The following is a 25015-nucleotide window of genomic DNA, read 5'->3' as shown; positions in this document are numbered from 1 at the left end:
CTGATTGGCCCATTAGCTCTAGCCTCTCACTGGCTAACTCTCATATCTTGATTAACCCATTTTTCTGATCTATGTTAGCCATGTGGCTCAGTACCTTTTTTTCAGTGGGGCAGATCACATCCTGCTGCTTTGGTGGTCTGGGCAGGAGTGGGAGGAATCAACTTCCTCCTTCCCAGAATTCTCCTGTTATCATTACATCATTTCTACTTCCTGTCCAGTTTTCCCGCCTATATTTCCTGCCTGGCCAATCGGCGTTTATTTATAACATGATAGACAGAATACAGACAATTCTCCCTCACCACCTTTACCTACTGCCCAGAGCCACTGCATGCCAGATCTTCCGGGCAGTGCCCCTGTGCCCTTTGTACACATGTACACTTAAACACTTAGAAACCAAAAACAGGACTTCGTCCCTGAGAAGATGGCTGAAGGCCCATTTTCTTGCCAGTTACCCTGCCCCCAAAGTACCAGCACATCAGTGCCTTTGGGATCAGTAAGGCCTGGCTCTCTGGGTAGTACCTGTAACCAAGGGTGTCCTAAAAATCAGTATCAAGAAGAACCATTGTGACCAGTGTGGTGTGACGCACCTTTAATCCCAGTGGCAAATTTCTGTGAGTTTAAGATCAACCTGGACTACATGTGAGTTCCAGGCCAGTGAAGGCTACAAAGTATCTCAAAAACAACAGTAACAACAGCAACAAACAAAAGGACAGCCACCACCACTGTCATCACCACCACTATGATCCACTGCACATGTAATCCTTTCCTCATTCCTGGAAGGAACTGACTTTGTTGACATCTAAGAGCAGTAGAGACAGACTCCACCCACTTGCCATGTGGTGAGCACATTTTAGACATTGAAATGCCATAGCTATGGTCTCTCAGTCACTAAGACCCACTGCAGCTCCTTCAGCCTAAGCAACAGGTTACAAGTCACCTGTAGGAGCCACCCCAAACCTCCTGGCTCAGAGCTGGAGTGATGTTGAGTTTCCAGTTAGCCCAGAAATGTGGGCACACAATACCCAGTGTGTTGGGAAAACAGGGCTGTAGCTGATGAGTGGTGGCAGTACTTACTCAATTCATGTAGATTCTATAGCAGACAAACTGGTTCAGAAAGGTAAAGTCTGGTAACAGATGTTACCTTTGGGTCTAGGTAACTTTATGATTCAGCCCATAAAGTGCTTACCTTGAAAGCCTTAGGACTTGAGTTCCATCCCCAAGCGGCAGGCATACTGTAATCCCAGTGCTGAGTAGCCAGGGTAGGCACATCTCCAGGCTAATGAGAGACCCTGTCTCAAACACAAAGTGAACGGTACTTGAGTAATGACACCTTAGGCTGTCCTCTGACCTCCACATGTGTCTACATACACACATGCACTTATACATATACATGAATGCATACACACACAAACAACAAATGTTATTTTTGATTATTTTGCAAAGTTGCTAAATGAGAGTGGGCGTGTGACTTGAAGAGCTGCTTAAAATGTAATAACAGTTAAGGTGCGCAGGATGCTTTTGATTGCAGAGGGATGGATGAGACTGACTGGTACTGTGCCTCAGCCTTGTGTAATCGGTACAGCACCGCATGTCACACCGCCCAGCTGTTAGCTGTGTGTCCAGGTGGACAGTCTGTTCTGAGTAGTTCAGTACCTGCTGGGTGAGGGGTGGCCTGTGAAGTGTGGGTCTACATACTCTGGGATGTTTTCCAGGAAAAGCATGAAGGTAACATGACTTCTTGTTCCGCAGGTGATCTTAGATTTGATTCCATATGAAAACATCGTGGTGAGCCGAGCACTGGATAGGGACAAAGCGTTTCTGGGGACACTTGGCATTTCTTCGGTTCCTTCTTGTTACCTGATTTACCCAAATGGGTCTCATGGACTGGTTAATGTGTAAGTGCCAGTTTATATAATGAATAGATGATCATTCAGTAAGGTCTGTGGAGACTCATACTTCATTGGCATACTGAATAAAGGCCCAGAGTCCACATGACAGATTAGGTGGCCAAGATGCAAGGCCACCTTTCCTGACCTGTTGTGACCATGTTCCAGACTCCAGGATCTGGGTGGTCATTGCCTCTGGTTGTTTCTGTGGGTTTCTGCACAGACCTCAAGTGCAACAGGTGTCCTTCTATGCTAGTCTGGGCTTTGGGTTGTGTCTTTTGTAGCCAGCAAACCCCTTTTAGAGTGAAAGGTGGGGGTGTGCACTAGATACCCAGTCAATAAAGTGACCATGAACAAAGCTTCAGAAAGCAAAATAGATGAGAAAGTTAACCAGAGTTCTGAGGCTGCAGGAGAGCCTTCCCAAAGTCTCAGTTACGCGTCATAATTCTTTAGCTGTGCGAAGGAAGGGTTGTGTGGCAGAGTACTTGGTTAGCATGCAGGAAGCCTAGATTTGATCTTATCACTGCATAACTAGGCATGGTGGCAATACCTGTAACCCCAGCATTTGGGAGGTAGGCAGAAGGATGAGAAGTTCAAGGTCATCCTTGGCTACATAGGGACTACATGAGACCCTCTCTCAAAAAGGAAAAGAAAAAATTAGAAACCCAGGGCACCCAAGGTCATGGAGCTACTTGGGATGGGCCCTGAGCAGCTCGGCTGCCCTCACAGTTACCCAGTAACTGCAGTTGGGTTCTGAAGACAGATGTATGTACATGTAGCACCAAGAGTGTCACATGTGTAGCCTCTCACACAAAGCCTTGGTAACATGACTGCATTCTTTGTGGAAATGACACTGAGCTCTGGGTGGCTCCTGAATGGCAGAGAGCTTGGGATTGGCCAATCCCAGGCCTGGCCTCCAGATATGGTTCAGCTGGCTGAGCAAGCATGTCATGAAGGCCCCTCAGGCACAGTGGAATCATAGCTGGGATGAAACTCGTTTTGGCAGATGCTCAAACAGCTTTACAAGCATTTTGCTGTCCCAGAAAGTGTGGATGAGCTATGGTACTTACTGTAGCTACATCAGTGATTCTCTGGATTTGGTGTTCTGTCTTCTCAGATGGGAGGGTAGCTCCTGAGGCCCAGCTGAGGTGAGTGTCCTTCACCACCTCTGTCAATGTATGCACAGGGTGAATAGCATGTGAGGCTTGAACAGCTCTCCTCCAAGCTATGGCCTGGAGAGACTGCAAGGTCTCAGAGGACAGCCATAAAATCATCCCCTCCTTCCTTTCACAGCGCAAAGCCTCTTCGATCATTTTTCTCCTCTTATCTAAAATCTTTGCCAGATGTGAGGAAAAAGTCACTTTCCTTGCCTGAGAAGCCCAACAAAGAAGAAAATTCAGAGGTTATGTTTTGGGAAGAATTTGACAGGCAAGTATGGGTGGGACTGGGTGCAGCTGAGAGGCTACCCTCTGGGGCCGCTCCCTTAATCTGCCTCCCACCTGGGGATGGTGGTGGAAACAAGAGAGGCCTTGTGCAGGAAATCAGGACGTATCCTTCCTCACTTCTCACTGTTCCTCTCAGGGCCAAGCTGTACTCCGCAGACCTGGAGTCAGGACTTCACTACCTGCTGAGAGTAGAGCTGGCTGCCCACAAGTCCCTGGCTGGAACTCAGCTAAAGACATTCAAGGACTTCATGACTGTTGTTGCCAAGGTGCGGCTAGTTCTGCTCAGCCGGTAATACGAGGTCCCGTTTAGTATGGACTTGGGTCATCTGTCTATGGTTGGCTAGCCTAGACCCCCTGGTATTGACTGGTATTTGCCTGTGAGGGAGGGGAAAAGAGGCTGAGAAGAGGAGCAGAGCACACTGAGTGCCGACTTTCCCACTTAGCTTGGGGCAGTCAGCAGGCTGAGGGAAACAGTAGGTGAGACATGAGGCATGGGTGGATTGTACAGACAGCAAAGGTGGGTACCTGCTACTAGGCAGCTTCAGAATGGGGTTCTAGGAGAGTCAGGTGTCTAGGGAAAGGGAAAGTCATGACACAACACAGCCTAGGTCCTGCCATGCCAGAGTCAGGTTGAAGAGCAGCCAGCATAGCCATAGTCTCCCAGAAGTCATGTGAGGAACTTTGTTCTGTGCATAGGTGCTGAACAGGACTAAAGAGAAGATGAAGGGACACCTAACAGAGCTAATGCAGGAAGGCCACTAGGTGTGTACTCTGTGGCTGTTCAGCCCTGGTAGGAGGGCTCCCAAGGGGTTGGAAGAGAGATTCTGAGCTACTAGTTTCAGGTGACTGGCTCCTGAAGAACAGGACTCATGTTGTACGGGGTGGGAAGGAGCAGGTAGAACTCCAGAAGACAGGGCAGCATGCTTGACATTCTCAGAAGACCTCCTAGATGGGCTGGGACCACCTCCACCTTTAGTGTTGAGTAGTACAGGCTAATGCTTTGGTAGCTGGCAGGAGGGTGAGAAGTGTCAGGCTTAGTTCCCTGCCAAATGTTCATCTTCAGTGCCCAGAGCTGGAGAGGAGGATTGCCCTGCCCTTTGGGAATGAACATGAGTCCTCCTGTTGGTTGTAACAGCCCCGTCTGGTCTGGCTGTGGTCCTGCTGCTTTCTGGCCTTTCATATACCTCCACCACCACTATTGGCACAAGTGCAGTATTAGACCCACCTTACCTTGTACTGTGTACAGATGAAGCAAGGTGTTTTATAGGCCTTCTTTCACTAAATGAAAAGTTCCATAGGCCGGCTCCAAAGCTACAGAGAGACCCTGTCTCGAAAAACCAAAAAAAAAAGTCCCTGATAGGACTGCTTTTGTCTAGCTAGTTAGATTGTAAACATTTACATTTATAGTGTAATTCAGAAAAACAAAGGAAGTAGGGTTTCTATTTCAAGGAATAATGGGTCAGATATTTCGGTGAATACTGCTAGGTATTTAGCCCACTGTGCTGCTCAGGATTTGAGATGGCACTGGATGACTTTGTTCTTTAAAAGTGTGTCCAGCTAGGTTTGGTGGCATACACCTATGATCCCAGCACTCGGTTGGCAGAGGCAAGCAGATCTATGCAAGTTTAAGAACAGTCTAGTCAGCCGGGCAGTGGGGGTGCACACCTTTAATCCTGGTACTCAGGAGGCTGAAGCAGGCGGATCTCTGTGAGTTTGCAGCCAGCCTGGTCTACAGAGTGAGTTCCAGGGTAGACTTCAAAGCTATGCAGAGAAACCCTGTCTTGAAAAACAAACCAAAAAATAAAAAAATAAAAAAAAACATAAAAAACTAAAAAGGATAGTTTACTTTTGAGTTCCACGTCAGCCTGGGCTACATAGAGAAAACCCTGTCTTCAAAACAAAAAGCTAAACTGTGTGTTTCACTAGACCTGCTATCCTGGAGTGACTTGCAGCCAGAAGACTCACCCAGGCATATAGTTGTGGGCTTACAGGAATTAACCTTGTCTCAATGGGTATGCCTCTCTGCATATTGCCCTTCTGCCCTTCTTTCAGCCAGCTCTGGTGTTTGAAGATGTGTGGTATGATGGTGACAGTTCCTTAAATCATGACAAAAAGTTACAGTTGTAAAATTTACTTAACATCTAAGAACAAATTCAATGCTGCTTCACTGATCTTGTTACTTTGTAAACAATGTATAAAGTATAGCCAAAGAAGCCTTTATCTTTGCACATGTAATAAGGGAACAATATACTATCCAAAGAGAACAAAACCACCAGGTTTCTCTTAGCTACTCTCTTTCAGGCTCCTGTATGTCATCACTGCCTGTGGTGGGTCTCTGTTCCCACACATCTGTAGGGCAGTTGGTTAGAGACAAGAAGAGAAACTGTTGGAACTGAAGAATTGCAGAAAGACAGGATAAGTATGCAGGTGGTGCCTTCTGGAGGGCCACTGAGCCCTTGATGGCTTGGTAATATACCATACCCCCTGTCTGGCATTGTGAAATAGCCATCTGCTGTCCCCCTAGTTCTTGAAGAACCCCCAATTCTCGGCTGGCCCTCAGGCTGAATCCTTTTCCTTAAGGAACTGTCTGAGGCAGGGCATGTGTGGTGTGGGGCTTTGACCCTGCTTTGTGGACTTTGCCACAAGGTCATAGCTCGCCATACTGCTTTCAAACTTTGGGAGGTAGTGGCAGTTTTTCTCAACATCTTATAGGATGGGTTCTTCTTCTCTTAGCTGTTCCCCGGCCGACCACCAGTCAAGAAGCTTTTGGAGACACTACAGGAGTGGCTGGCCAACCTCCCCCTGGACAAGATTCCGTACAATGCCATCCTAGACCTAGTCAACAACAAAATGCGGGTAAGTCCCAGCCCTGGCCATGGCTATTATAAATCCTGCCATTTTCCTTCACCTCGCAAGTCTCCTCCTCCTGCTCTGGCCTAGGACCCAGAGTCTACAGAAAGGAAGAGTAAACCTATTCACCTGTGGGGTCTCCCTGGCTTTGTTGTCAGTGCTTGTTTCCACAGCACAGGCCCCGTCTCTCTGCTTGGAGATAGCCCCTCTCCCTGTATAGACAAGCCCGTGTGGAGAGCCTCATGTCCCTAGGTAAAGAAGCCCCCATCCCTCGGTAGAGATGCCTCATGATTTTTGCTATTCCCGTTTCTGTGATGACTTTATGTCCACTTCTTACTTCAGTAATACTGGTAGGTTATTCTGAAGGCTTCAGTTTTAGGGCAGCTCGCCAAGAACACACTGTGAGTGCTGCCCTCAAGCAGTGCAGCACCCAGGGCTTTTGGTTTCTGTGTTGTTGTTTGATTCTTTTGTTTGTTGAGATTGTGTCTCATGTAGTCCAGGCTGGCCTCAAACTTGAGATTCTCCACTCTTAGCCTTCTAAGTGCTGAGATTGTAGGCATGCAGCAAGAAGCTTTGATAAATACATACCCTTGTATGATCATCTCCCTAACCAAGGCCCAAGGCATCCTGCAACTGGTGTTAATTTTAACACTTGTCTTGTATTCTTTGTGGATGTTTTCCCTTTAGATTTCTGGAATCTTTCTTACCAGCCACATAAAGTGGGTGGGATGTCAAGGAAGCCGATTGGAGTTGAGGGGCTACCCATGCTCCCTCTGGAAACTGTTTCACACTTTGACGGTTCAGGCCTCCATCCATCCAGAAGCGCTGGTTGGCACAGGTAACATCTGCCTAACCGAGCTAGCATAAGTGGCCTTCTCTACTCACTGTCTAGTCCCAGTGCATGGCATGTGCTACCATAAGTACCTTCAAGATTTTGCTTTGCTGTCTATGAGATGTCGGGGCAGAGAACATGCCAAGTCTGGAGGTGAGCATCTCAGAATTTAGACACCATGAGCACAACCTGCCTCTGTGTGGAAGGCAGTAGGGAGAGTTCTATACCTTTTGCTACAACAGCTTTATAAAAAAGAAACCAGGGCTGGAGAGATGGCTCAGAGGTTAAGAGCACTGCCTGCTCTTAACCATTTGTAATGAGATCTGGTGTCCTCTTCTGGCCTGCAGAGATACATGCAGACAGAATGCTGTATACATAATAAATAAATAAATAAATAAATAAATAAATAAATAAACGGAAGCCACTAAGAAGACAGACCAGCCAGGAATCTTTGTATGTAAACTCACCTTACTTTACTCAGGAAAATTAGGCAAGTGAACCCTGCTTAGTGCGGTATATTATTTGTCATTTGTTCTAGAACAATTTAGCCTCAATTTTAGCAGCTTAAAACATCCTACTTTGGGGCTGGAGAGATGAGTCAGCAGTTAAGAGCACTGGCTGCTCTTCTAGAGGACCTGGGTTCAATTTCCAGCACCCACATGGCAGCTCACAACTGTCTGTAATTCCAGTTCCAGAGTATATATGGGCAAAATACCAGTGCACATTAAATAAATAAATCTTAAAAACAAACAAACTCCTACTATCATAGTCTTATAGTTTGTGGGTCAGGAAATTTGACTGTGGCTTAACCTGGATCCTTAGCTTCAGGATAATAAGACCCATTTCAACTTGGGATAGCGGTCCTACCCTGCTTTCTCAGTGCCTGCCTGCTGGCTGCTCCTCTGAGGTCCGCTCAAATCTTGGCAACTGGCTTAGTAGAAGGGAGCCAGCAGAAGTGACACTCAGCACTTCTGTCATCTTGGTCTCACTGGGCCCACTCTGCTCCCCAGGGAACAAGAACCTGTGAGCTTGAGTCTCAGAGGCAGGGACCAGGGACAGTCCCAAAGGCTGCCTGCCACACGGAGTTGAAAACTACAAACCTGAGGATAAGGACTGCTAGCTGTCAGTGACAACAGAGCAAGATGAGAATTACATCTGCTCTCTTCACATCCCCTGTGGATCGAGCCCTGGAGCTGTGGAGCAGTGTTTGCCTCTCAGCCCTGGTGCTTTAGTCTCTTCGGTCCACACTGTCACTCATGCTGATACTAAACCTTAGTGGGCTCTGGCTCCAATATGCCTTCTAATAGCTTCATAAAATTCTTAAAACTGCGGTGTGGTCAAACACCCACCGTTTTACTTGCTCATGTTTGAATGGGTCTTCTATTTCTAGGCATGGGCTTGTTTGTGTGGGTGTCTAGTGGTAGTTGGCCATCCAGGGCAGGGGGCTGGGATTAACTCACTCCTGAAGGCCACCCTCAGCTGGTGTAGGAGTTCCTTCTGTTTGTGTGTTGCTTTTATTGGTTAATGAATAAAGAAACTGCCTTGGCCTAGTTGATAGGGTGGAACTTAGGTAGGCGGAGAAGACAGAACTGAATTCTGGGAGGAAGAAAGCAGAGTCAGGAGAGAGATGCCATGGAGCCGCCAGAGACAGACATGCCGAATCTTTCCTAGTAGGCCACGAACTCATGGTGATATACAGATTAATAGAAACGGGTTAAATCAAGATGTGATAGTTAGCCAATAAGAGGCCAGAACTAATGGGCCAAGCAGTAATTCATTGATACAGTTACTGTGTGATTATTTTGGTTCTGGGTGGCCAGGATGAACAAGCTGCCCTCTCTCCTACACTCAGCTTTCTAGCAGGTGGTGCCAAGATCAGGAAGGACCCTAAAGTCCTTGGCAGGTTGTCATTGAGCCATATCCTGTTTGTACAGACTGAACTCAGAGATAGGGAAGTGGACCTACCTCATCACAGAGGCATCTAAATCACTTTGCAAAAGGGTATGTCCAGGAGAGGAGAGGATTGGTTAGTCTCAGTCACATTCCCATGGGAATCAGGAGAAAGAGGAACACACACTAGGGAGAAACCCCAGAAGCAGTCCAGACACTGAGGTCAGACCCAGGGCACTATGTAATTTAATGCTTCAGGACTACTAAAACGGGCTGACTCCAGAGATCTCTTGTCTATTTGGAGAAAGTTCTGTGGAAAAAGGAAGTGAGTGCTGACCCGTCGTGCTCCTGCTATGCTAGCTCCTCAGAGCACTGCTGATGTTTGCTCAAGGAAGGATGCTTCAAGACATTTTGAGACAGCCAGAGACACAGGCCCTTAGACACACGCTTGATGTCTGCATGACAGACCACATTCAGGCAGGCATCTGCAGCACTCTCTCCTCCTCTTGACACAGCCTGACGCAGCCCTGAGGAGAGTAGTCTCCTGCCAATGGAATTGGGTCAGTTGAGGAGCAGGATTAAGTCTTCGATGTTTTCTTTTCTCGCTGCTGATTTAAACCCGTCTACTAAAGTGCTGACTACATGGTCTAACCCTCCCCCAGGTAGTGGTTTATGGTTCTTGTCCACTTTAAAGATTAGGACTGGAGTGAGCAGTGGTTTGGTGGGAAGAGGGGGGATTATTGTGATGTGAGGCAGATGTTTGGAGATCTGTGGGGAGAGGAAACAAGAGCAGTAATGGCTCTCACACCGTGCATTGCCCAGCTACCCATGGGCATATTCAGAGCCAGCACGAACAGTGGTATGCTGATTTGTACATCCCAGATACAAAGGTTCTAGTGTAACTCCCCGTTGTCCAAGAGCTTCTTGTTGACAGACACCTGGGTCAGCGCCTATTGAGAAGCAGACATCCATGCAGGCTGCTGTAGATGGAAAGCCTCCCTCCGTAGTGGGAAATGCATTTTCTGTTCAGTCACTGTCCTTCCTGTCTGTGATACTGGTCTGTTAGTTCTATGCTCATCTGCATTGGGATGCAGCCCAGCCTTATACAGTTGGGTTGCTTGGCTCAGGCTGCTTGTTTCTGCCTTTAGGATGAATTGCTTTCTGAAAATGCTGTATACCCTTCATATCTGCTGCTTCTATCTATGTCTAGAAACCCCTGTGTCGCTTTGAACTATGGCCCTAGATGCTAGATGGTTGTATTTTAAAGCCACCAGCAGCCGGGTGGTGGTGTTGCACACCTTTAATCCCAGCATTTGGGAGACAGAGACAGGAGGATCTCTGAGTTTGAGGCCAGCCTGCTACAGAGCAAGTTCCAAAACAGCCAGGACTACTTAGAGAAATCTTGTCTCAAAAAAAACAAAACAAACAAAAAACTCTACCAGTTAGATGTGGTGGTTTTATAATCCTCTAATTCCAATACTCAGGAGACTGAAGCAGGGGGATAGCCTTGAATTCAAGGCCAGCCTGAGCTCTTTTGCAAGTCCTAGGCCAGCCTGGGTGGCATAGCAAGATGCTGTTTCCAAAAAATCAAAACAAACAAAAGAATAAAACTCACCATTTGGAGAGGCTCAATACTGTGGAAAGAGTGCAGCTTTTGCCAGCCTGTTTCCCTGTTCGTCCTCCAAAAGGGAGCCCTGGCAGCTGGCCACCTGGTAACTGTTGCTGCCCATCTGATGAAGGAAGATTGTACTTAGCCATATTTGCTCTTGGGCCTGGTTCTGTGGATTCTGAAGCAGGATGGCCCTGGGCTCAGAGTGACAGCCTCATCTCCACAAGCAACTCTTGGAGGGGTTACAAAGCAGGAAAGTGCTGACAGCTGTCAGCTCGGCAGATCCTAAGGGAAACATACTCTTTGGAGTTAGGCTGCTCTTTGGTCATGAGGTCAAGGGCAGAGACAACCAGAGGCATGGCAGAGGAATGTTAGAATATCCCTTTTAAGGCTTATGGGGATTGAGACGTCTGGATTATTGGGGCTTGTTTCTCTCGATATTGGCACCCATACTAGCGTTGTATGCCCGGTGTGATTTCTACTCTCCTCATGCAGTGGGAGCAGACTTCACACTCCCAGTTGCCTTTTGGTATCGGGAAACCCATGCCATGGGTCCTCTGTGGGGACACTTGGAGCCACTCCATGTTCCTGGATGCTACCTGAGTCTTCCTGTTTGAGCCATGTGACAGGTCCGGGGTTTGGTAATCTGTAGGCTTGCATCACTGATGGCCTTCTTCCTTCTTCAGGTTTTGAAGATGACCCCCAGGCTGTGTTGCAGACCATAAGGAGATACATTCACACGTTCTTTGGGTGTAAAGAATGTGGTGAGCATTTTGAGGAAATGGCTAAGGAGTCCATGAATTCTGTGAAAACCCCAGACCAAGCTGTCCTCTGGCTTTGGAGAAAGCACAACATGGTGAACAGCCGCCTGGCAGGTACGAGGCCTGCCACTTCCTTGCTATTCCGACACTAGCCAGCACATACTTTGAGCCTGGATTTGGAGGGTCCAGCCCACTTCAAGGCTGCCAAGGGTGCCTGATCAGCGTATTTGGGTAGAGTAAGATTGGTTCCCTCTCGCCACTGCTTGTTCTGGGCGTCTCATGCCACTGTGTCCTGTTGGCTTTGGGGTTCTTTCAACCATATCTCCCCCTCTCTTTTACCCCTCCCCAACTTTACCACCAGTAATTCTGAACTCTGGGGTGGGGGGAAAGCTATAGAAATTTTACTAAACATTTTTAGTGTCTTTAAAATATGTTTCCAGGGGCTGGAGATTTAGTTCAACTTGTAAAATTCTTGCTATACAAGCACGAGGATCTTAGTCAATGTCTTAAAATATCTGCGCCAGGTGGTGCACATCTTTAATCCCAGAATTTGGGAGGCAGAGACAGGAGGATCTCTGTGAGTTCAAGGCTAACCTGGTCTACAGAGGGAGTTCCAGGACAACCAGGGCTCCACAGAGAAACCCTGTCTCACAAAACTAAAAGCTGTGCGCAGCAGCACATCTATAATTCTGGAGTTAGGGAGGAGACAGCCCTGGATCTTGTTGGCCAGTCTAGCCCAATCAAATCTGCAAACTTCAGGTTCAGTGAAAGACCCTGTGTCAGAACCTAAGATCCTCAGGGAGTAGTTGAGGAAGACCTTCTACCAGAATGTGTACACACTGACACACACAGTCATGTCTATGTGCACACAAGTCTCAAGTTGTTAAGCAAACCTCACAAAGTGATTTTGTTTTAAGAAAACTAAATAGAGGGCACTTGTAGTCTGTCAGAGTTAAGTAATTCCTTCTATTCCAAAATCAGTGGCAGATTAAAATTAGACTTAAGAGTAATTCTACTGAGAAATGAATTTAATAGAGATGAACGGAAAATGTCGCTAAACTCTTGGTTTTTGTTTAATCCGCTGTATTATAAAACATATTACAACTAAAGCACTAAAGAAAATTGGTTTTTCTTGGCACCAGAAGCAGACGGTGCCTTTCGTGTGGCGGATTTGCTTTGTCTCAAGGCGCTGCTGCGTGGCCCTTGTAAAGGGATTTCTCCCTAAGCCCTCCCAGCTCCCCCCCCCCACCCCTCCACCAGCTGGGCCTGCCCAGTCCAGGGCCCTGCTGTCATTTGTCCCCAACCCCGAGTGCCCACATCATGAGGCCACAGTGGAAAGGGGCTGTGTAGTCTGATGTGATGTTGCTCATAAAATTCCTCACCTGCTCCTCGGTCTCACCACCAGCCTGGGGTTTGGGCTCCAGGACAGCCAGGGCTGTTATACAGAGAAACCCTGTCTTGAAAATACCAAAGGGGTTGGGGAGGAAGACACACAAGGTAGAACTTCATGGACCCATGAAAGAGGGAGGGTCTAGGCGAGTTACAACAGAATGCAGGGTCCCTCCTTTGTGTGCAGATGTGGTCACTTGCCAGAGAGAAGAGGCATGCATTGGGTACCCAGGAGCAGGGGAAGGAGGGAAACAGGGACACAGCTAGTGGTGGATAGGGTGAGGCCTAGCATCCTATGGCTGAAAGGTTTCTCTGTGGTTCTCTCCTTGCCTCCCACCTAGGCCATCTGAGCGAGGATCCCAAGTTCCCAAAGGTTCCATGGCCTACTCCAGACCTCTGCCCAGCCTGCCATGAGGAAATTAAAGGTCTGGACAGCTGGAATGAGGACCAGGTGCTTGTGTTCCTGAAGCAGCACTACAGCAGGGGCAACCTGGTAGATACCTACTCTGTGGACCAGGGCAGGCCTGGTGACAGGGAGCAGGAAGAGGGTGAAGGTCTTAACCCCTCAGGGAAGCCCTGGGGACATCAGGATGCTGAGAGTCTCCGTCCACCCCACATGCTGGGCCCCAGAATTGACCTTTCCAAGAGCCTGCACCACAGGCTGGATCTAAAACTCCAAAGCCCCCAGGGGCTCCAGGCACTTGAAGAAGCCAAGGCAGCTGTGCCCTTCCTTGGGGTTGGCTTCTCCAGCCTGGACATGAGCCTCTGTGTGGTGCTCTATGTGGCCTCCTCCTTGTTCCTGATGATTATGTATTTCTTCTTCCGAGTGAGGTCCAAGCGATGGAAAGTTCGGCTCTACCACCCAGCTGTGTAGAGCACCTGGGACAGCCATGGACACAGAAGAAGCCTTTGAAATCACCCGTGTACCTGCAGCTTTAATGTTGGGATCAGGGATTTTGGAAATGTGCCCAGCATGGTGCCTGGAGGAGCATGTTTTGTTTTGTTTTGTTTTGTTTCGTTTCGTTTCGTTTCGTTTCGTTTTGACTGGAACATTTTGCCTTGCTGGTACCTTGTCCTCACCTTCCCAGCCTCCATGTCAGCCTTGTGTGTATTTGCCCTTGTAGGCCGGAAGGAGGCAGGTCCAGCACATAGCCATCCACGTTGCTGCTCTCTCATGAGGCCTCACATCTACAGTGGCCAGTGATGAACAGCCAAAGCACAGAGGCCTCCAGACTTCACACACCCTGCCACAGATGTGAGCTGTGTAGCTTTTCCTTCATAAGCCTCAGGCGCTTTCATGGGAGCTCAGGGTGCTCCAGGTCTGGTCACCTTGTGGGATTCATGTCCTAGATGCCACTGAGTTGTTTTGTAGCTTCTCTGTTTCTTACGAAATAAGGTTGGGAGTGAGACACTTAGAAGCTCAGAAAGGGAAGGGTGGTGACAGTAGATAGGAGGGCCGTCTCAATCAGGCTGTAGTATAATTCTGGTCCTACATGGTGGGGTTCTGCCCAAAGCACAGTGGTGAGTATTGGTCTGTTGGGAGAGTTTTCATCTCTGGGAAGCCTCTAGAGCCCCTGTCATGTCTCATGTACACTGCAGAAGGCACTGGTGGGGGCACAGGATGTTGGGCACATGCAATGGCCCCTGCATACAAAGCTTCCTGGCCTTTAGGGTGACTTTAAAACAAACCAATTAAAATTAAACTATTTAAATATATTATTTGTAAAATCCCAAAACACTGAAAGGTAAACTTGTGCCTAAAGACTTTTTTAAAAACATAGACTAAGACTACATTTATGGAGACATTCCTGCTGAGACCCGTCATGGCTCAGGAGTTTCTTTTTATTTGGATAAAGCAAGCTAGCTCTGTGTGTGCGTGTGTGTGTGTGTTTGATGAATGTGTGTACCTCTGTGAACCCACAAGGGTGTGACTTGGTTAGTTAAATATACATTCCACTTTGCATATTCTATATTTTATATTTGCGTCCTCCCCAATGACAGCTGATCACATGGGTATCATTTAAGACCCTGTATTATCAATGTTCCTGCTGCCACTTAAAAAAAAATTGGACAGCTGTCTCCTTGGTCTGTTGTTACCCTCCTTCCATCACATGGGAGAATCAGTTCTGAGAGCCAGGCCTCCCTGTTGGGGCAGGCATAGCCTAGGTCCAGCCACTTGAACCTTTTGCTTCACTTCCCTGTGGCAGGAGGTTTCTTTGAAACCTGGAATCCTGTGCTTTTAAAAAAACAAACAAATGAAAAAGAAAAAAAAAAAAAACACATGAGCTTGTCCGTATTGGTAGCTGTGTGTCTAGGTTATTGGGACACCATTGGTCTGTCAGCTTTAAAACCAGGCCTGTGTAAGCACAGCTCCAAAGAGAAATACTTTGAGTCCATGTTAAACTGCATCTGGGGACATTGCTGAGGGTGACTTCTTTAACTGTGACCCCAGGGCTGCCACAGTACCACACAAGGCCTGACATGCTGATGTTTGAAGAAGCCCACACTGGGCAGAGCCTACTTTCAGCTGCTCTTGTAGAGTCCCAGGTCATCCCTTCTGGGGGACAAACTTGCCACATACATCCCTGTTTGGACTGTCCATTCTGCAGTGAGAAGGTTTGCATTTCTCCTCCAGGACCCTGCTCAGCCCTGGGATCTACCTTTAGACCAGGTGTACGGTCTGTTCTTCTACGGTCTGAAGTATTAAGAGATGTATTGCAATTAATGGATATAGTAGTTCAGTAATTTAAATGTTTATTTATTTTTATTGCAAAGATTTTGATTAAAAAGCCAGTTGGCATGAAAATGTCAATGAAATTTCTTACCTGTAAAGAAAGGGTACATTTTGTATTTAAGTAAACTCTACTGTGCACATTTTAAGAATAAAGAAATCTGACATTTAATGAAGCTGTTATACTTTTTTTTTTTAATTTGAGAAGCTTTATGTTAAGTGAATTCAGGGAGGGCTCTAAGCCCTTTGCTCCCTTCTAGTTTGCAGTCCCAACTCTGAAATTCTAGAATTTCTTGTGTAAAAAAGCTAGAGGCTTTGGGGCAGACAGCTCAGAGGCCAAGAAGAAATGAAGAGTGAGAATGTACTGTGGCTGAGAGTTGCGGATCCTGCATCCTTGTTAACAAAGTACAGAGATCAGGGCATGTACACCCTCACGCTGATTCTGAACCCACAGAGTTGCTCCTAGCTGCCAGAGCCTGGGGGGACCAACCAACCCAGGAGCTGCTGAGGCTCTCACCAAGTTTCCCTTCTGCTCTTTGTCCCTGCTCTGTCATCCTGGGGCAGCTTGTGGATAGGAGATTGCCCTGCAGGGATCTGGGAGCTTCTGTGAGGAGCCATGCAGTAGCAGGTGGGTTTGCACACAAGACCGTTTTCTAGAGGTGGGAATTGGAGAGGAGGGTCTAAAATCTGCCTGCAGAGTACTGGATACAGGTGGTTGAGTATGGAAAGTTCAAAAGGCCACCAGCAGCAGTTGGAGGCCTCTGACCTGTGCCTGTAGCAGACAGCCTTTGGGCCTAGAGTCTACTCCATCAGAGGACAAAGCTCCAAGCTAACAGCCCTGAGGATCCCAAACCCGTATACTGCGAACTCTGTGCCTCCAGCCAAGGCATAGAACAGAGCAAGTTGGAGCCGCTAAGCTACTATGTGGCAGGTAAAGGGAGGTCCTGGAAAAGGGTTACCACATATCATAGACTGGTCAAATCCAGCCCTGGAGTGACGCCAGCTTGACTCCGCCTGCCCAGACCTGAAAGGGGCTAAGGGCGGGGACAGAGGAGGGGCGGGGCAGGCTGGAGAGGGGGCCCAGCACGTTAATGCCTCCTTCAGCACCGCGGACAGCGCTTTTCCAGTGCGTGGGCCAAGGCCCTAAAGAAATCCAGCCCTCCAGGGAACACCCTGCATCAACCTCTGGATTAGAGACTGCCATGCTGCTAGAAGCGGAACTTGATTGTGACCGAGAGCAGCCTGGTGCCCCCGGAGCTGCTGCCCTCTGTACCTTCAGCAGGGCTCGAGGTAAGAGTCATTGCAACCTAGAGGCCTCCATGCGAGGCGGGAAGGAGAGAAGAGACAGAATTCAGAAGAGGGGCTAGGAGGGAGTAGCATAGGAGTGACTGCAGAGAAAGAAGGTACAAGGTGATAACTGGCAGGGGGTACAGGGAGGCCACAGGGTAAAGAGTGACCCAGGAATATCTGGGGCTGGTCTGAAGTGATGTCAAGAGGGGCAGAATAAAGAACATCAAGGACCCTAGAGATCAAATGTCTCTCAGCTCCCAGAACTGCTCTGGCTTACAGCAGGGGTCCCCAGGCCAAGTCTTCCGCCTGAACTCTGATCCCCAAGGGCCATTTCATTGCCATGGACGTTAGAAAATAATGGAGGCATTGTTGGAGGCAAGCCAGATGCCCAGCAGTGTGGCCGCCCTTTCCCTAGTCTAGCCACACAGGCCCCCGCCCCACAGCCTCTGTAGCAGCTGACACTCAATGGCTCACATCCCAGTTCACCCAGCGCCCATTTTACTCCAAGCTGGTGGTCTCTGACCTCCTTGGAATAAAAAGTACGGAGCAACAGGAAGGGGTGAATGCAGGCATGGGGCTCTTGCCGCGGCAGCAGGTGTGCTGCCGGGAGCAGGTGGGAAATCCTGGGTTCTTGCACTCATCCTTCCTACCCCGGGCTCTTAGAGTTCACAGTCTAAGGGACAGAGACAGAGCAGGGCAAGCTGAGGAACCTGGAGGGTGGCAGGAACCTGCTGATTCCTCAAACACTTTCTGGGTGTCCCTGACAGTCGTCAGGGTCCTACTACCTATTGGGTTCTACTTATGGCTGGTGACTGCACGGCCCTGTCTCCTGACTAGGTCCTGTGAGTCCTCAGTGAGGGTACATGCAAGGAGAGGATGGGGTCTGGTGGGCTCACCTGTTCTGATGGGGCAAGATGTGGAAATCCAGCAGCAGGGATTGTTCTAAGCAGTGAGGCTTCCACACCTCAGCTCTCTTCCTTCCTAGAGCCTTGGCTCTGTGTTCCCACAGGGAACACCAGGCCTGAGGTCCTAAAATTCGTTCCTTCTCCCTGCACTAGCTCCGGTCGGCAGTTCCAGAGGTGGGGTCCGGAAGTGTCAGAGGTGGAGAGGGGGCGTCAAGTCGGGATCCTGGCAGCTCTACTGTGGTTTCTTTGTAGCCTTATTCCCTCGGCGGTTATCAGGTTGCCCTTCGGCTGACCAGGTGTGGTCCCCAATGCTTTCCAACTCGGGCTGAGAGACTAAACATGAGCAATAGGAGAATGCGTTTTCCCCCTGACCCTTCTCTCAGGACCTCAGCCCTCCTGGAGCCTTAGTGAACTTGCTTCGGGGCAGGGACGAGCATCTGTGGAAAGCAGCCTTGACTGGGTCACAACGCTGTGTCCATCCTCGGGAAGTGCAAGCCCTTCGGCTTCTGGGCACCTCGGGTTCCGGGCTCAAAGGCACACAGAGCCTGCAGTGGCCTCGGGAGCGTCTCTGCGACCCCGGCCCAGCCCCGCCCCGCGGCCCCGCCCCCCGCCGCTCCGCCCTCCGCGGGCCCGTGGCTTGGCGCCCCGAGGCCTCCCGTGGGCACAGCGCCCAGCAGCGACACGAGTCGCTCCGACGCCAGCTCGGAGTCTCTGCAGCGGTGGCCTCGCCGGACCCAAGAGAAGTTCAGGGTCGGAAGGCAGCAGCACCCGGCCCCGGCCCCATGGAGGCTCGAGGGGAGCTGGACCCGGCCCGGGAATCGGCAAGCGGTGACCTGCTGCTGGCGTTGCTGGCGCGGAGGGCTGACCTGCGCCGAGGTGGGTGCCCGACGGAGCGGCTGCACCGACAGGCTCAGATGTCCTCGTTTTTTTTTTTTTTTTCTTTTTTTCTGGCCTGTGCGGGTAGGCCGGAAGAAGCCAGGGCATTCGGGCAAGGGTTCTGGCCCGGCTAGGCAAAGGCTCCTCAACCTCCAAAGTGTGTGGGGCCCCCTGGTACAGTGTTGTCCTGGCATTTGGTCCTCGGGCTCGGGAGCCTTGATGACTCAGAAACAGTTTAGGAGAACCCAGCTCTGAGCTGGCTGAGGCCCTTGAGCTGGAGAGAGCATATGAAGCAGTTTCCAGAAGCCCTGGAATAAAGGAGCAAGAGTGTCTCCAAGGGAATTGCGTTCACCCAGTCCCTCCCCACATTTCAGAGGGATCAGGCCAGGTCATGCTAAACCGCACATCTCCCCTGATTTGGGTCTTGGTGGCTTCACCCGCAGCTTACCAAATTAGGCAGGTGGCCAACACCTGTTTACAGGGGAGAGTGGGACTTGTCCGGGTCTCTAGTTTTTTGGTGGTACCAAATCTCTTCGCAGGACTTTGGTTCTGGGGAATAGGAGCGCTTCCCGGGTTTTCGGGTTAATGGGATACAGGATGGGGAAAGGGGCAGTTAGACTGGCAGAAGGTCGGAGCAGGCGGGAAAAGGATTCTATCCCGTCTGGGGGTTGGATATGACCTACTTGCTTCTTTATTTTCCGATGGTTTATGGGAGGGGTTGACCGCAGGGGCTGAGAGGAAGAGGTGGGAGGGGAGGAAGAGAAAGGGAGGGTAGCTTGGTAAGCAAGGCTCCCAAGCTCTGGGAGGCTTGCTAGATCGCTGGTGGCTCCGGAGGCTCCACAGGGCCCTCCAGCTCTGTGCAGGAAATTGTGCGGAGGCTGGAGTCGCCATGCAACGTAAGCAAGCGGAGGTCCAGGGTGGCTTCTCTGGGGGGCTTGACCGTGGGCGATGGCTTTTGTAGGAAGCGGGGCCGTGGGCTTCTTGGCCGGCCGAGGCGCTGTCCGTCCCTGGGTGCTGAATAGGCAGTGCCTGTCCCGCCACCCCCACTCCTTTCTGGGTATCCTTGCTGCCCTATGATGGTTCTCGTGGTGGTGGTTCTGACATACTATAGACGATCTCCATGTCCACTCTTGGATATGTGGTTTTGTTTAATGCGGGACAGCATCCGTCGCAGGCTCGTGGCCAGTGCTGGAGGGCGGTAGGACACTTTTCCTCCTTTTCTAAGCCCTCCCACCAGCTGGAGGCCAGTCTGAAGCTAGCTGTCTGTAGTCAGAGAGGTAAGGACACTGGCGTGGTGGTGTGACACGGTTCTATGAGTGGGTCCTAGGTCCTGCACATGGTTCTCCCTTCTAGAAACCGTTCCTAAATTATCAGGGACTCTTCATCCCATGAAAATGAAGAAGCCCCCCCCCACACACACACACCCGCAGGGTTTCCCTGGCTCCTGAAAAGCAGCTTTGGATTTCTCCAATCCGATTCTCCTGAGGCCGGAAGTCTGGTGGGGGTCGGGGATCAGAACTGAGGAGAACTTAGGTGTTGGAGGAACTGATGGTGTAGAGGGTGAAGCCACCTTATGCAAGTTAACTCACGCCTGAGCCGAAGAGCAGCAAACCTACTCATAAAAACGTAGCCAGTCACTCCTAAACACCTGCAGCCACTCAGGGTGATGCCAGTGTTTGTTTATTCCTCAGAGGCTGCAGGCAGGGGCCTGGGCTGGACAGCCTCACTTGCTGGAACTCTGTGGAGTGAGGCCAAGGCTCTTCATTGAGAAAGTCACAAAGACAATAAAGTCCCGTGGGTGGCCTTTTGCCCTTGCTAGTAAGAATGTTTCCTATTTTCTGTCCCAGATTTCCAGATCACCCAAGGGGCAGGATTTTTCATTTGAGATGGACATGCCCCTGTCTGGTCCTGGGGACACCTTGAGGAATGGTCATTCGGCTTTAGGGGACAGCTTGGTCAGTTCTCCTGTTATAGACACATTTCTAAGCCTATTTCAGTTTTCTTTGACAGCAGCAAGGCCTAGGGGTGCCGCAGGATACAGTATCCTTCTGTTGCCCTGGATAGCCTGTAGGGGAAGGTGTGCAGCCCTTGAAGTCTGCAGCTCTGCCAGCTGGTTCCAGCCGGTGAAGGGGCCATCACCCATCTTTGTGGTCCCATGACCTGGGTTATTTTTGTACCCACAGAGATCCCGATGTGTGCTGGCTGTGATCAGCACATCTTGGACCGCTTCATCCTTAAGGCTCTGGACCGACATTGGCACAGCAAGTGTCTCAAGTGCAGTGACTGCCACATACCTCTGGCTGAGCGCTGCTTCAGCCGCGGGGAAAGCGTCTACTGCAAAGATGACTTCTTCAAGTAAGCTGCCTGCTGAATTGCTCTTCAGCATGGGGGGAATGGAGAGGGAGGCACTGCTGGCAGAAAAGAGGCTGGGAGCAAGTTTCGCGATAACTAGGTCCCTGCACAGGTAGGGCACCCTGCGGTCTGGCTCAGCTCAGGATGGGGCTCCCCGTGATATTTTTAAAAATCTTTTTTATTTTATTGTATTGTAACAGACCACATGTACGAATTATGCATTACGTGCATGCCTGGTGCCCTCAGAAGATTGAGGAAGGCACCAGATCTCCTGCACCTGGAATTAGAGATGGTTGTGAGCTGCTGTGTAGGTGCTGGGATCTGAACTCGGGTCCCCTGGAAAGGCAGCCAGTGCTCTTAACCCAGCCCAGCTGAACCTCCAACCCCAGCATTAATTTTTAGGGTAATTTGTTTTGCAAATCTTGAAAAGCAGTTGTTAAGTTAAAAAAAGAAATAGAATAATTCAAATACAATTGTAGAATTGTATGAGACATACTCCCTCTTAAAATGTGGTTTTGTTCTTTAAATATCTGGGGAGTTGGAAGTTCTGGCTTCTTGGAGCCGAGGGTACTGACCCAGGTAAGGAGATGGCCCTCTAAACAGACCTTTCCCAAGAGCAGGGAGCAGGCTAGGCTACCCAGGGTGCTGTGGCTCCGCGGAAGATGCATGAGTCTTCCTGGCCGTCCGCGGCTTTGCGACCCGCTCCGGACGAAGGAGCTGCTGTACAGCTCCACTGAGCCGCACCCTGTGCATCCCGCAGGCGCTTCGGGACCAAGTGCGCTGCATGCCAGATGGGCATCCCGCCCACGCAGGTGGTGCGCCGCGCCCAGGACTTCGTGTACCACCTGCATTGCTTTGCCTGCGTGGTTTGCAAGCGGCAGCTGGCCACGGGGGACGAGTTCTACCTCATGGAAGACAGCCGGCTGGTGTGCAAGGCGGACTACGAAACAGCCAAGCAGCGAGGTCAGTGGGCGGGAATGGCCCTCACTGCAGGTGAGGGAAACTCTCAGTCCCCAAGGCTAAACGGGAATTGGTTTGGAGGCTGGGAGGTGGAGCGACCTGAAGTCCCAGGCACTAAGCAGGAGGCTCCCTGAGCCCAAGTAGCAATCGCGTCGGCGGGAACAGGAGGTTGCCCGCTTTGGGAGAATTAGCAGCCTTGACCATGAAGAATTAGCAGCATTGACCACGAAGGCCTAACTCACACAAACTCTTAGAATAAGGGGGGTAAGGACCTTGTCTGGCTGCGATGCGCGCCACGGCGGGTTCTTATTACAGAACCCATCTGCTGGCGCTCCGCGTTCAGCGAAGCACTTGGGGCCACCGGCAGCCTTTGCCTGGGAGCCAGGGCACCATGGGCATCCGGAGAGCGACGCGGGGCTCTTGGGGTGAGGCTGGTGCGGCCGACCGGAGAGGGTTGGCCGGCCTCACCGTCTGTCCCGCGCAGAAGCCGAGGCCACAGCCAAGCGACCGCGCACGACCATCACCGCCAAGCAGCTGGAGACACTGAAGAGCGCCTACAACACTTCGCCCAAGCCGGCGCGCCACGTGCGGGAGCAGCTCTCCTCCGAGACCGGCCTGGACATGCGCGTGGTGCAGGTCAGCACTCGGCCGAGTCCCCCACCCCCCTCCCGGGCCCGCAGGAGAGAAGAGCCACCTGCGCTCCAAGGGCAGCCGGGCGGCCACTCACCACCCCTACCCCCCAGGTGTGGTTCCAGAACCGCCGAGCCAAGGAAAAGAGACTGAAGAAAGACGCGGGCCGGCAGCGCTGGGGACAGTATTTCCGCAATATGAAGCGCTCCCGCGGTAGCTCTAAGTCCGACAAGGACAGCTTCCAGGAGGGACAGGACAGCGATGCGGAGGTCTCCTTCACTGGTAAGCCCTCCGCGTTAACTAGCTGTGGGCTGGGACTCTCACCCCACCCCTCGGCTGTCTTCCTGGGGAGGATCTAAGCTGTTCTTGAAGCAACGGACTGCAACTTTGGAGGTCAGAAACTTCCACCCTCGTCTGTGGAACCCAACCTTATTTCTTACACCAAGAACACTGTTCCTATCCCTTAATATCCCCTTCTGTTTGGGGCTGTATTGTGACCTCGGGTTACTAACACAGGCCCTGGGGCCCTAAATTTCCTCCCTGGGTTCTGGCTGGTATAGCAAGCCTCTGATTGAGATCAAAGCCTCCCTTGGAGAGTGCAACCGAAAGCGCTCCTGGTAGGGGGTGGAGGAGGAGCCAAAGGCTGTTCGGAGTTTCAACAGAGCTGGAGAGACTTTCTGACCGCTACCTTCTTTACTTAGGACAGTCTCCCTTACTCAATCCGGGTAGCACACTGCAGGAACCTCAGACCAAGGGCTGAGCTTCTCACCCGAGCTCTCTTTTCTATTGCAGATGAGCCGTCCATGGCTGACATGGGGCCTGCCAATGGCCTGTACAGCAGCCTCGGAGAGCCCACCCCTACCCTAGGCCGGCCTGTAGGAGGAGGCCTCGGCAACTTTGCGCTGGAACACGGAGGCTTGCCAGGTCCAGAGCAGTACAGAGAGCTGCGCCCAGGAAGCCCCTATGGCATCCCCCCATCTCCTGCAGCCCCCCAGAATCTTTCCGGTCCCCAGCCTCTCCTCTCTAGCCTGGTATACCCAGACACCAACTTGGGCCTTGTCCCCTCAGGGCCCCCAGGTGGGCCCCCACCCATGAGGGTGCTGGCTGGAAATGGACCCAGCTCTGATCTGTCCACAGAGAGCAGCGGTGGTTACCCCGACTTCCCCGCTAGCCCTGCCTCCTGGTTGGATGAGGTAGATCACGCTCAGTTCTGACCGAGGCCCCCAGTTCCCCTGGCTCTAATCCAGGGGTCTTGGTGCTGGCTCTGGGTGGGCAGCTAGCCCTACCTCATCTTGTCCATCCCAGGGACCTCTGAGGGAAGGACAGAGTTCCCAAGAGGGAGATTAGGGACTGCCCTACTGCCAGGCTCCCTGGCTCCTCCCTGGGCCTGAGGGGTTCCTTAGCCCTTCCTTGGCCACAAGGGTGGCCTGCCTGGTGGCTGCCCACAGGCCAGTGACTCTTGACCACATTTTGTAAGCATTTCTCTCCCTTTATGAACCAGTTAACCGGGCCCTTGCTACTGTTTCCGACAAGGTGGGAGACCCAAGCCTTGGCCCTAAAAGTCCTGGCAGAAAACAATGGTGACAACTTGTTTCATTGCTTTGATGGAACTTGCTTGTGTCTTCCCCTGCCACTGACAAAAACTGGGAGCAGACCTCGGCTGACAGCTCTCCCTCCCTGGAGTCTCCAGATCTTTCTACTCTGGAATGCGTCGAGGAAGAGGATCCTTCTGAAGTCCCTTCTCCAGGGTGGAGTCTTTAAATGTGAGAGCAGTTCCCTCTTCTCCTAAGGCACATCCTCTCTCGGGAGCAGAACGGGAGTCGCGCGCCAATGACAGATATCATTGCCAAACAGACTGTGACCCTGTGCAGCGGGATGGGGTGGGATGACTCTGCCAGCCCAGACTGGGAGGTCTCCTGGACTGGAGGAGGCTGGGCTGGGGGTCCTGGGAATCCAGTCTGTCTCAGACACAAAGCTTGGCCGTGTGTAAGTCAAAATCATTCCTGAAAACCAACCAGGACCTTGGCCACCTGTTGGTTCTGTAAATGTCCTGTGACTTTTATTTATTCTTTGGTGATCCGCTCTTTCCAAGACTTCAATAAATTTGTCAGTTTCAGTGCTGGAAGGCCTGTGTTTCTGGTGAGCCTGGACGGTACAGCCCAGGGCATTGCAGCAGTAGAGGACAGGATGGCCGCCGAAACCTGAAGTGTGGCCATGCTGGAGGGGCTGAGGAGGGGCTGTAAGGACTCGCTGAGACTGGCCCTCGCTAGGAATTTGGCCTCTGTTCTCCCTGAGTTTTGTCTCCCTGGAAATAGGCATGGGATTGTCTGTCCATTTGTGGTGGGATTGGTGGGGAACCCTAGGGTCTCTACCATCTCAGGCCAGGCTGGGATGTCCAAGTAGCCTCATCAGGGAATTGGATTTCGATCCTAACTGCCCCGCTAATGTGCTGTGTAACGCTAATGTGCTGTGTAACATTACAAGTCCAGGGACTTGACTTCTAGGAACCCTAAACAGAGATAACAAAGGTTTTTGTTTGTTTGTTTGTTTATTTTTTTAAGACAAGGTTTCTCTGTAGCTTTGGAGCCTGTCTTGGAACTAGGTCTTGT

General features: G+C 50.8%; 2 protein-coding genes across 3 annotated transcripts in view; both read left to right on the top strand.

Moving 5' to 3' along the window:
• The window catches only part of Qsox2 (quiescin sulfhydryl oxidase 2), a 29740-nt gene extending 14798 nt beyond the window's left edge, over positions 1-14942 (top strand). The window contains exons 6-12 of the mRNA XM_050155174.1: positions 1750-1895; positions 3180-3314; positions 3468-3597; positions 6065-6187; positions 6869-7019; positions 11199-11387; positions 13004-14942. Of these exons, the coding sequence (XP_050011131.1) occupies positions 1750-1895; positions 3180-3314; positions 3468-3597; positions 6065-6187; positions 6869-7019; positions 11199-11387; positions 13004-13536 (1407 nt within the window). The 3' untranslated portion in view covers positions 13537-14942. The remainder of the gene's footprint in view (positions 1-1749; positions 1896-3179; positions 3315-3467; positions 3598-6064; positions 6188-6868; positions 7020-11198; positions 11388-13003) is intronic.
• A 1653-nt stretch (positions 14943-16595) lies between these two features.
• On the top strand, positions 16596-23620 carry Lhx3 (LIM homeobox 3). 2 transcript variants are annotated; one of them, XM_050155347.1, is made up of 6 exons: positions 16596-16683; positions 20648-20819; positions 21577-21779; positions 22261-22412; positions 22520-22688; positions 23199-23620. In XM_050155347.1, the coding sequence occupies exons 1-6, from the start codon at positions 16596-16598 to the stop codon at positions 23618-23620; spliced, it is 1206 nt and encodes a 401-aa protein (XP_050011304.1). The 2 variants fall into 2 exon arrangements, with proteins under 2 accessions (XP_050011304.1, XP_050011303.1); XM_050155346.1 differs by lacking the exon at positions 16596-16683 and adding an exon at positions 18371-18464.
• The last annotated feature ends 1395 nt before the right edge of the window (positions 23621-25015 follow it).

Source organism: Alexandromys fortis, unplaced genomic scaffold, assembly GCF_014885135.2.
Source record: "Alexandromys fortis isolate MF-2015 unplaced genomic scaffold, M_Fortis_MF-2015_v1.1 scaffold_72, whole genome shotgun sequence".
Taxonomy (NCBI): domain Eukaryota; kingdom Metazoa; phylum Chordata; class Mammalia; order Rodentia; family Cricetidae; genus Alexandromys; species Alexandromys fortis.
Note: the sequence above shows the minus strand (reverse complement) of the source record. Positions and strands in the feature narration are given on the sequence as shown.

What these genes read in the sequence shown, in the direction of transcription:
- Lhx3 (XM_050155346.1), top strand. Translation starts at nt 18,371, where the DNA reads ATGGAGGCTCGAGGGGAGCTGGACCCGGCCCGGGAATCGGCAAGCGGT. An exon ending in GAGGGCTGACCTGCGCCGAG is followed by an intron (nt 18,465 to 20,647) that starts GTGGGTGCCCGA and finishes TTGTACCCACAG; the next exon opens with AGATCCCGATGTGTGCTGGC. An exon ending in CGAAACAGCCAAGCAGCGAG is followed by an intron (nt 21,780 to 22,260) that starts GTCAGTGGGCGG and finishes TGTCCCGCGCAG; the next exon opens with AAGCCGAGGCCACAGCCAAG.